Here is an 11916-nt window from a genome sequence, read left to right on the forward strand (position 1 = left end):
ACATAGACGAGCACCACTGATTACGTTCGTGGATAGTTTTAGACGTTCATACTCGTTCAACTACAGGAATAGAGTACTTTTTCATAGACACTTCCTGTCCACCCACAGTCTGATCGGCTCACTTGAAAGGGAGATGGGATAATCCCCCACCCGAACCCCCACGGGTTACTACTCGATATGACAAGCAGAATGCAGGGGTCATTTGGTAGTGCTTACCACCCTGTTGCCTGGTCGTTCCTAATCTGCTGTCTGCAACCGCTCGAGCTACTGCCCGGGTAATGTCCCAATCAACATCCTCACTCATGTATGTATCAGTCTTCATATGAAGATATTGACCGGTCGGCTAACCTTCGGGTGCAGGGTGCGGAGCATCTCTCGGAACTCGAAACACGCTTCTTCCCTTTCCATTTGGCGACTGCTACCCTCCAATTGCAGGCTGTCAGGGCGTTGAAGAAAAGTACCCGACCCTCGCACCTCGGGAATTGAATCCTACATCATCGAACCAAATGAAGCGGCTTCGCTGCATGAGCCCGTGGCTGGATGGTCCGATATCTGCAGCTCCACGATGCAAGATAAATCTTACAGGGGCTAGGGCTGTTTATCCTGGTCATGCCTCTTTTCCCTCTTTCCACAACAAGGATTTCTCTCCATTTTGTTACTTTCAAAAGAAGGGCAGGCTTGGCCTTTCATTTTCGTCCGACTTTATTACGAACACCTCTTGTGATATGTTAGAAAGAGCAATAGGTGGCAGCATGTAAACTTGACATCCTACATCTCAATATGAGGATCGCAGGCTATTATTATAACGGGTGACCAGATCAATGAAAGCAAAGAGGTGGATCGGTGATGTGGCTCTCGCGAAGTGCTGAATTAGGTCCAAGACTGCAGATAAATCAGGTGGGAGACAGATAGATACAAGCCGCTCCTGAACTCTAGGACGGTCTAGAAACGCCACTTTACTATATCTAGTCAACCCCCCGAAAGGATTTCAATAACAGGCTGCTTACTAGTCTGTTTGAACTCCCCTGATGTTTCTGTGGCTGCTTTAAATCCCATATATCAGTTTGTATTAGAATCCCCCCCGAAGAGCGTGCTGTGCCGCCACGCGCAGACGGAATGCGATATTTTCCGTTCTTTAGCTGCTGATATGATCCTAGAACCCATTGACAAATTCCAGGCACCGAAAGTCTTCCGCGGTTTCGTAAGCTCGAGTGGCCGCCTTGGCTTGGCCATGCGGGTGTCGTCGTATTGAGGATCGAACCAGTGGGGGACAAGAAGATAACTAATGATCGGCTTCCTACCGGGTAGTGAGATCTTTAATGTGTTCAGATTTGGGACTTAGAAAGGCCGGGATAGGATATGGACTGTAGCTATTTTCGTCTTAATCAACAATACGCAACCAGCCGGTCTACATTGGTGTTCTAGACCCAGAGCGTTCTCACCCCTTTCCAGAAACAATCCAGTCGGGGTATGTCGGCCGCATGTTGGCAGATTGCATTGGCCATATTGTGTAAGGCCTCCATGATCCTTCTTGCTATTCTTTTCCTTCGGTTCGATGTTGAGCTGCCCGCCTCTATGGTCTTTGGGACTCTCTGGGAAGTGAGGGTTGTCATTCCATCCATTGGCCAGGACTCTTGAATAATACAATGTGGAATACCAGAATGGAATGGGATATAGGGGAACCAAAGATAGTATCACAACGCTCAGCTCCATGAGCTGTCCGTACGGTGTCTCGATCTCGTTCCTCCGTTACCACGGGAAGGTCAGCAACGCATTGGGTAACCAGCCCCTTTTTGAACCTACGCGCTATGCATACTCGTATCGTGCAATCAGCAATATGAATGCCGCTAAGAACAACGCACATATGACATGAATATCGTTGGAATCCATCGATATACAAGCTAGTAAAACATAGATGTCGTAATTGTATCGTGCGATGTTCGTCTTTGTCGTCCTGTCGTCGACAACCTCATGCTCACCATTGTTGTTCTCGTCCTGGGTTTCTTATGGTGAATGTTATTGTAACCTGTATTAAAGGAAAATAATACTGAGTGATATCGTTAAATAATAATATATACTCACAGCTTCCGAGGGCTGGATGCTTGCTGTTTAAGTATATCAGAGTCTGCCAGCTGCATCGCCTGACAACTTAGGTGTGAAGGGCAGGTGGCAAGATTTTGACACGGAACAGCTTTACGCGGAGCAGAGATCGCATGGCTAAAAACCAATCGGGCGTGCAATTTATAAACATGCTTAGGGCCAAGTGGAATGGTGTGCGGTTTCATTTCCCCTTTAGCCTATGTACAACCCGCAGATCATGCCACAATCTTCATTGGTCTTGGGGTCTCCCAGAGGCATTACGTTGGATAAATCCCAGGACCATGAAAGAAATCGCGTAAAGTTACCGCCCTCATTTTGACATGCGACTGTGCATATTCGGGAGGGCCATCCAACACCATGGTTATCATACCTCAGAAGTTCCGCTTCTTCTGGGGAAGTCTGCTGATTCTGCCACTCATTTATTTATACTGGCCCAGAAATGTTACTAACTTGTTGCATACGCGGCCCTGGAGGCGTGCGTCTGGCTCCATTGCAAACGGGACAGCAGGGGTGAGTAGGGGGTTACAAAGCATTATTACTTTTGCATTTGGTCTTCGGTTTATCACAAGAGCGAAAGTCGGAGTGCTGGGAACAACGAAGGAGTAAACTGACATCTTGCAGTTTTCCAAAATACTAGTCATCAACCGCCCGGCGCGTACAGATCGCCGTGACGCCATGACACTGGCCGCCGCTGTCAGCAACCTCACCCTTGAGTGGGTGGATGGCGTGGACGGGGGCGCAGTCGAGGAGCGCGTACTGCCCCCAGGCGCCCGGCCGAAGCCCAAGAGCTCGGACGCTGCCGTCAGGGGCTCCTGGAGGGCTCACATGAATGCGCTGCGCAGAGTAGTAGAGGAGGGTCTGCCTAGTGCCCTGATCATGGAGGACGACGTGGACTGGGACCTTCGGATTAAGAGCCAACTGCAGGCCTTTGGCGCGGCATCCAATACGTGGCTTCAGACTACCCGCAATGCGATGTCACAGCCTACTGACGCATCAGGTTTGAGTGATCAACCCATTATGTATCGACCGAAGAGACACAACACTGCTAGAAGGGATGACACAGATAAGTTGGATCATGAGGCTGCAGAGCACGATTCGATCCTTCTAGACCAGATATCGACATCCACCGCCTTCTCTGCCTCTTCGTCTCCAAACCACTCTTATGGCGAAGGTTGGGACGTCCTCTGGCTAGGGCACTGCGGTACTGAGTTTCCGGACGAAGCCACAACCTCACTCCCGCCACTCCGCGTTGTGATCGCGGATGACCCAACAGTGCCGGCCCCGCACCATCTCAAGCCCCATCCGTTCGCCTCCCACGACGCCCTCGGCTCGCTGTACCCGCCGCACACCCGGGTGGTCCACGCCGCGACCTCGCCCGGAACGGCATGCACACTGGCGTACGCGGTCAGCCAGCGCGGGGCGCGGAAGTTGCTGTGGCAGTTCGGGCTGGAGGACTTCTCGAGCCAATGGGACTTGATGCTGGGGAGCTGGTGCGCTGGGGGTTATGTGAACGGGCAGAGGGAGGAAAACGAAAATGATACGAAACACGGCGATGGTGGCGACGAGGTCGGCAAGTCTACCGCTGATGTGGGCGAAAAGGCGCACGGAGAGAGTAGAGGTCGAAGTAGAAGGGGAAGAGAAGGAAGGACAAAAGGGCAGCAACGTCAGCAGCCAACATGCTTGACTGTGCAACCCCTATCTTCGGCCACTACTTCGCGAAAAAGGGGGCCTCCGATATCCGCGGGCAGGGAGGTGGCTACGTCTCGAAGGTTGGGACGCCGTATGTACGCTGGAGCGTGCGCATGAACCTGGGTTTGTTGGCCGAGGGGGCCCCGACGGCAGACGTTGTCGATCAGCTGCCCGACGAAGGCGAAGCCATGTGGTAGGGTCAGTCAGCTTCAGAGAGGTGGCGTTTACTGCAATATATCATTGCTTGAGACCCGAGTGTCGTGTCATAGATTAAAGCTGAACCGCGGACGTCCAGCCTTCACACGTGCAGGTTTGGCTGGTCTGCTTGTCCAACCTTGGTATTGCTTCGCTTATCTGGGCACTGGGCACTAACGAGGCTCTCCTCTTCGTGCTACACCAGTCGGTTCCTGCATGCATGCAGACTGTCTTGACTTTCAATTACATGCATCAATATGCCGTATGGCACTAGAAGCCAGCATCGGATGATGGACCAATTGGATATGGAGTTGAGCAGATAGAACCCTGGTTCGGATTTATCGTTTTGTCACCACGATATGTCGATCTGGGGATTTCACTGGAGCTGAGGTGATAATGTACTCTTTCCTGGAAGAATTTGCAGTACTATCCTGATTACAGAAGTACACATCACCTGTGCTGAGTGTTACCAAGCCTCGACCTCAAGTCCGTACGCAACATGCACATGGCGATCCTAGCCACATGCGTGGAAACTGTAGCACAAATGCGTATCAGGTGTTGTATAACACCGAGACAGCCAATCTAATCTAAATTCTGGAATGGTCTCTGTGTCCAAAACATATCATATACCATTCAAGCTGAGTCGATACTGGGCATAGCGGATGATTTTAAGCGAACGTGTAGTCTGAGTCCATCAAGATGTGAAAATTGGCAGGGCCCTGCTGAAGTGAGAGAAACGAAGCACGTTAAATCTTGTTGACTAAATCCGTGGGCACTAGCAGGGGCCTGTCGGTCTAGAGTCGAAAAGACAAAATTTGAATCTGTATAATATCAGCTTCAACGGCCCAGAAGACGCATGAAAAGCATCGACCTGAAATGCAGCACTCGCGTACATGTGGATATGTTTGCATCAAGTCCGATCAAAGGCATCTGGCAAGATTTGAAGAGGCCACCGGACCAAACCGAAGCAAAACATTTTCAAAACCCGGGCTTTTTTCTTGTGGGATCCAGTCTTCCGGAAACAATACTGCAATGAGCACACAAAGTCTGATTCTCCTTTTAGGACTGTAAGTGAGTGAGAACATCGTTATGTTTCATGTATAAAAGTTGCCGAGTCTCAGTTTACGAGGCCTTTCATGGAACGTAGTACCTTGGTGAACTAGAGTCCAAAGTTTAGAAACTCTTGATAGAAGCCGAATTAGCTGCTAATCTCTCGATGGCCGACTATGAGAAGTTTTGGAGGAGTTCAGGGGCACTGGACATCTCGTCTCTCCTGTCGTCTCAGTAAGCTAGTAGCACACCTACTGGGACAGCATAATCAATTTTAATTCGGTTCCGAACAAATGGCGGGTATGAGCTGGTGAGAACTCCGAAGAGATTCTAGAACTGAGCTCAGCTGGTACTCGGGGCTTCGAGTTGCGTCTAGCTCTTGGATAGCCTTTTGGATTATGTGTGTACTTACCTTGTGTTACTATCCTCAAAATTAATTGGTTATACTTTGCAACGTTCAGCTGCACTTTTGACCCCTATTATGCTTGGCAAATTGGAAATGCCCCTGAAGAGGCCCAACTCAACGTATTTCATGTAATCACCTCTCTATAAAGATCGAGTACATTCATACTTCTTACCATGCTTCCATCACTTCGTCTACATCCATTCATTCCTTTGACTCACACCATTTCGTAGTTGTCGTTCCCTAATACCTCTATCATGTCATTCCTCAGTCGTGTCTCTCTGGCGCTACAATTCCTGCTATTTTGCGTGGGCGGACAGGCTAGATGCAATGGAAACAAGTTGGTGTACCCCTGAAGACTATCGCATGTACTTTGATTGCTAACAGAAAATAAAATCTAGTTGTGTGGGCGGTGCCAACAAGGTCTTGAACCGGCAAATGTAAGTTGCAGACCCATTTATTTCATCAATCTTTCATCATTCCTATCGTGGGACAAAAATGATCGTAATCAGTGAGTTGTATGGATGCTAATATCAATACCTCTTCACAGTCATTACTCCTATGGTGTCCGACCTACTAAGCCAGCTTCGACTACCGCCACGGTGACCGAAGTCTCGTCCGTATCAGTCACGTTACAGGCGAGCTCGGTCACCGTTATTAGTATGCCAGGCAATGTATCTTCACCAGCCAGTTCGATGTCGTTGTCAGATTCGTCTTTCTCGCCCTCGTGGTGGGACTCCGCCGTTACGCCAAGTACCGGGAGTATGAGTATGACTGCCTCCAACAGCGGTGAAGTTTCGCCCAGTTACAGCGCGTCGGCACCACCGGGATCTTCTCCTGGGGGCGACACGAGCTTGCCTTATAGCGGGACTGCAACCGTGACCCAAATTTCGCTCACAAGTGTAACTGGATCTTCTGGTACGCTTAGTCAGTCGGGCCCGGTTATGTCGAGTCCCGTCATATCAGGCCCGATCCTTTCGAGCCCAGTCATTTCTGGGCCTTCTGATGGGGGAGCATCAAAGAGTGGTACCGTGACTACCACACTGACCCAGACTTCGCTTACCGGTACAACCGACATTCCCTCTTCCGACCAGACGGGTCCCACAGGTCCCGCCATGCCGAGTTCGTCCCCGGGAGGAGATATATCGAAGAGTGAGACGCTCGTTACTACCGCCTCGACCATCTATAACACCACTGAAGTGGGCGTTCCCTCTACTGGCTCGGGAGGTGAGCAACCGCCCAGCAAGACTCTGTCAGACAGCATGAGCATCCCGACCTCCTACACCAACACAGTATCAACAGCCACTGATGTAGTCAGCACTGCCACGGACTGTATCTCCTTGCCTGGATCTGGGCCTTGGGGTAGTATCATGCCATCTGGGTGCCCGATACCCACCTCGTTCGGCTCGCCGTCCGTGTCGTTCATGACGGAGACTACGGACGTAGCTTCCACGGCCTCTACTGGAGCCCCAATTGGCTCTGACTCTGTTTCCGCCTCCATTTCTGGCTCTGGCTCTAACTCAATGTCAATCTCTGGATCCCCTTCTGCCACTGCGTCTGGATCAGCTTCTGAATCTGTCTCTGGGTCCGCCTCTGGGTCTGGCTCTATACCTGCTTCTAGGTCTGATTCTACTTCTGCTTCTGAGTTTGGGTCTGTGACTTCGGTGATGTCAAGCAGTCTCGTGACTTACCCTGTTACTTCCAAAACAGTCATTATGAGCAGCTCCTGGGCGACCCTCACTACACTCACCACGAGCTATACTCATCCTCCCTCAGCGTCAAGTGCTACAGCATCTATCCCGACAGGTTCCCATAGCACGGCAAAGACACAGAGCAGCCTGAGCGAGTCTACTCCGACCAGTTATACCAACTCCGCTTCAGTACTCTCCTCGATCTACTCTGTTTCTGGTGGCTCCAATCCTTCGGCTTCCAGAAGCTGGGGGCAATCTGACAGCGCCATGGTACCGACGGGCACAGCGAGCATGAGCGAGACCGTGTCGGCATCAGTGTCATTTGGGACCGACACTGTAACCCAGAGTCAAATCAGTAGCGGCGTCTTGCCGCCGTTCACGAACGCGTCTTCCGCTTCATACCTAGCGACAGGGTCAATAGGCACGGCAGTGAGCTCAGTTGGTGGGACAGCATCGGTCACTGCCACGGTGTCCATCACATCCACGGCCGTGATCAGCAGTGGCGGATCGCCAACAGGCCCATCTGATACAACGTGCAGTCCTACCACCTTCTCAACCTCAGTGATTTCATCAAGTGGCGTTCCAGACGATTATCCTGACACGACGTGCACTACCTCGTCAACTCCAACCCTGATCCACCTCGGAAACAACTCCTCGGTGGTTCCTACTCAGGGGCCTCTTGGCGGCGGCATTGCGTCTTTATCAGTTGGTGGAACTATCACTGGCGATGCGTCTGCCGGTGCAGGCTCCCCGCCCGCCATCACCTTCCCCGGTCCTAGCTCTTCTATACTCGCTGTAGCAGATCCGACAGACACTGCTTCTTCCCCTTACATCACTGTTCTGAGCTCCACTTCTTCCATACCCATCTTCGTTGATCCGACACGCACTGCTTCCTCTTACTACGGCAGCTCTTCGGGTGGTCCTGGTAGCTCAAGTAGTTCTGGTGACTCCGGCACCTCCTCTACCTCGAGTGCCCCAACCTGCACGCCCACCCAAGGCACTGTCATGATCGACAACGGCGGCTTCGAGCGCGGCCTCGGCCGCTGGCAGGTAGGCGCCTTCCAGCCCCTGATGACGGACTACTACATCACGGATCCCGAGCCCGGGTCTGGGTCGGCCGGGTCGTGCCGCTCGCTGGCCGTGTGGCTGGTCAACGGCGGCTGGAACTGGGGCAGCACACAGTGGTGGGACTTCGAGCTGCGCAACCCGGTGGTGCTGCAGCTGTCCCCGGCACCGCAGCAGTACGTCCTGTCTTTTAGTATCAAGTTCGCGCTCGCCAACCAGGCGCGAGTCGAGGCCGAGCTGGACGGCGTCACGGTGGCGAGCGTCGTCGCGGAGCGCGGCGCCGACAACAACGGCAACGGCCACAGCGACTGGACGCAGTGGGGCGTTGTGTTCAAACTCGGCGCCCGCCGTGATTTTGGTGCCTTGCGCTTCAAGTACTTCCTTAATGGGGCCCCTGAGAACACTATCTGGATCGACGCCATCGACATTGCGCCCTATGTGGCACCATTGTCGGCTAATGGATCGCATCTTGCTGGACCGGCGACGCCCTCGTCGCAGCCACCGTTGGCGGATACGGCGGTGCTGGCGGTCATGACGACCAAGGCACCGGGTTCGTGAAAAGGGGGGATTGGAGTCTGAGTGAATGAGTGAGTAAGACGAGCTTGGGGGTTTTAATTGGGCACTTCTTAACCCTGGCAACACTTCTTGGAATTCTTGGTTCTTTTCCTTGAGATTGGTTATTTGCATGTTTTACTTGTAGACTGCATGGCGATACTAGACGCCCGTATCTTTATCGTTCTATCTTTCCTTCATTCCCATTCGAGTTGTGGTGGGCGGAGGAAGACACCACCAGACCGGGTTTCATCTCTTTACCCTGGTACACATGAATGCGTCGAACATTACTGTATTATCGATGTATCTAGAGAATCGGATTGCGTATGCTAAATACATGAAGAGCTTCTCGATCCCTGAACTGCTAGTAATAGTTTCTCTTAGCACTGGCGCATCGTCATTAGCTTCGGCACTTCAGACGGTTGCGTGTGACGGTCGTACTGGGCAGGGAGCCGGAACTTGCGTACCATCCGCTTTCCCGCTTGTCCACCCCCCAGCCCACTCACTAGAGGCAAACCCCCTAGCTTGGTCGATCGCAAGTCAACAAGCATTCGAATGTAACCCTACACTTGCCGTGCTGACGAATGAGCACCGAAGCGAGCCAACCGGCGTATCTACCCTTGAACCTGAGTTTCCGAACTGATCATCCATGGGAAGTAACGGCTCTTCGTAGTGGTGAGAAGTTCATGTACAAGCAGCACTGGAGAGTCCCTTTCAAGGAGCTCGAGGAAAGCGTAGCTTACGACAGTGAGTAGCTTTCGCGGGGAAGTCGGAAGGTTCCCTGGGCTAGAAACTGATGACTCGCTCCAATTGAGATTGGGAAGGGCACTACCGCGATCAACATGCATGGAGAGCTGCATGCGCATTCTACACCAGAAGAATTGGTTTCCGGATCAGGAAGGAGCCGGACCACGGCATGGTAGATGGGCAAATAAGTATGTACGCCTTGCATATGCACTTGCCCTGGTCGACGTCACGCCGTTTTCTGTCGATCAACCTTCTACCTAAAACAATCGGGGAGGGGTTGGCGATGCTCGCACAAACACAACCAGCCACGGCTTATAACATTAGACCAGTACCGCAAAGGCCTTCGTTATTATAAAGTCTGTCTTACGATATCTGCCGTTATTGAAATCCTCTTCGATTTTCTCAAAGATTCTTATCATACTTCCCGAACCGTCTGTCGCACGCAATGAAGCTGTCGCTGCTTGCGTTCGCCCTGCCACTGGCAGCGGCCGTCGATGCAGCACATCATCAACCTATGCATCTGACTCGCCAGGCAGAGAACAAGAAGAGAATGGACGCAAGGATGCAGGCCATGAACTTGGAGACAGCTTCGTATGGTGATGGAATTACCAAGAGGCAGCTCAGCTCCCAATTCCTCAACGACAACTCGACCAAATTCGCCGTGGATGGTAGCAAGTTACCAAACATCACATTTGACATCGGCGAATCCTACGCTGGTAGTCTTCCCATTGATTCATCCAACTCATCTGAGCTGTTCTTCTGGTTTTTCCCATCAGCCGATGCGGCTGTCAAGAAGGAGATCGTCATTTGGTTCACCGGCGGCCCTGGCTGCTCTTCGATGAATGGGCTGTTTGCGGAGAATGGGCCGGTGACTTGGATGCCTGGCACTTTCAGGCCGCAATTGAACCCCTGGAGCTGGCACCGCCTGAGCCACGTCGTCTGGATTGACCAGCCCGTCGGAACAGGTTACAGCACGGGAACGCCCACGGCCAGAAACGAAACCGATGTGGCCGCCCAGTTCCGAGGGTTCTGGAAGAACTTTGTCGATGTCTTCAAGATGCAGGGCTATTCCGTGTACATCACGGGCGAGAGCTATGCCGGGGCATATTGTCCCTACATCGCCAGCGGCATGCTCGACCAGAACGACAAGGAATACTTCAATGTCAGCGGCATGTTGATCTACGACGGTGTCTATACAGACGACTCCGTGATGGAGAGAGTGCCAGCCGTTCCCTTCACCGATTCGCTCCCAGGCCTCTTCCCTTTCAATGAGACCTTCAACAAGGAAATTCATGATCGTCACAAGAGTTGTGGGTATGCGGACTACCTGGAAAAGTATCTGGTGTATCCTGCCTCTGGCCCACAGCCCCAGCCGGATCCGAATAATGGTAACGTTACTGCGGAAGGCAAGGGATGCAATTCTATACTCTTTGATATCGATTCCGCGATATCCGAGCTTAACCCGTGCTTCAACATCTACCAGGTCACTGCTGGGTGCCCCATGACTTACGACCCTACCGGGGGCGTTGACGGCAATGTCCCCAACGGCGCGCCCGCCGTGTACTTCAACCAGACGGCGGTGAAGGAGGCGCTGCACGCGCCGCTCAACAAGACGTGGGCACTGTGCACCGACATTCAAGTGTTCCCCAAGGGCGACGACTCGCTTCCATCGAATCAGCTCGCGATCCCGAACGTGATCCAGAGGACTCAGAATGTAATGCTTGTACACGGAGCTCTCGACATGGTGCTTTTGGCCAACGGAACGATGCTGGCGGTGCAGAACATGACATGGAACGGCACTCGCGGATTCGAGAAGCGACCGGAGCTGCCGCTGTTTGTCCCATACCACTCACCCGGGGGCATGGGCACTATGGCAGGCGCGGGCGTATACGGCACAGCTCACACGGAACGTGGCCTCACGGTGGCGCTCGTCGCGTTCAGCGGCCACATGGTGCCTGCCAACCAACCCAGCGTGGCGTTCCGCCAGCTCGAGGTGCTGCTGGGCCGCGTCCCCAACCTGCAGTCTACCGTCCCCTTCACCACGGATGCCAACGCCACGCAGCAGCCGTCGGCAAACAGCCTGGGCTCCGGCGTTGGCGTTGGCCCGCAGGTCTGGCTCGGCGCCGCAACCAACGGCTCGCAGAGCTGCAGTGGGGGGACCCTAGGTTCAGGCGGCAATGCCCAAAGCGGTTCGAGCGATGGCACGCGCGGCTTTGGAGGCTTGTCTAGTAACTCCCAATGGTTGGCGGCCGCTGCGGTGGTGTTGTTCGAACTGGTATTCTAGGTGTTGTTCTAGCAGCAGCCACTCTAAGTAGTTTTACCAATTGAAAAGAGATAAGCCAGATTCACTGCTGCCAACAATAGAGTTTTAAGAGCGAACGTATACGACAAGGCTCCCAAATGCCAAGGATCGCTGTTAGGTAG

The 11916-nt window shown here is 52.8% G+C and overlaps 3 protein-coding genes across 3 annotated transcripts; all 3 read left to right on the forward strand.

The window, feature by feature from the left end:
* Positions 1-2457: 2457 nt before the first annotated feature.
* Positions 2458-3986, forward strand: PG998_011419 (uncharacterized protein; the record flags this gene model as incomplete). Its single annotated transcript, XM_066878235.1, has 3 exons — positions 2458-2610; positions 2722-3687; positions 3825-3986. The coding sequence occupies 3 exons, from the start codon at positions 2458-2460 to the stop codon at positions 3984-3986; spliced, it is 1281 nt and encodes a 426-aa protein (XP_066727289.1).
* Positions 3987-7152: 3166 nt separating this feature from the next.
* PG998_011420 (uncharacterized protein) lies at positions 7153-8751 on the forward strand (the record flags this gene model as incomplete). Its single annotated transcript, XM_066878236.1, has 1 exon — positions 7153-8751. One exon carries the CDS (start codon positions 7153-7155, stop codon positions 8749-8751), a length of 1599 nt encoding a protein of 532 aa, XP_066727290.1.
* A 1186-nt stretch (positions 8752-9937) lies between these two features.
* Positions 9938-11776, forward strand: PG998_011421 (serine carboxypeptidase; the record flags this gene model as incomplete). The annotated part of the gene is made up of 1 exon (XM_066878237.1): positions 9938-11776. The coding sequence occupies one exon, from the start codon at positions 9938-9940 to the stop codon at positions 11774-11776; it is 1839 nt and encodes a 612-aa protein (XP_066727291.1).
* Between the last annotated feature and the right edge of the window lie 140 nt (positions 11777-11916).

The sequence above is a fragment of the Apiospora kogelbergensis genome (genome assembly GCF_038363985.1).
Source record: "Apiospora kogelbergensis strain CBS 113332 chromosome Unknown utg000007l_segment0_segment0, whole genome shotgun sequence".
NCBI classification, from domain to species: Eukaryota; Fungi; Ascomycota; class Sordariomycetes; order Amphisphaeriales; family Apiosporaceae; genus Apiospora; species Apiospora kogelbergensis.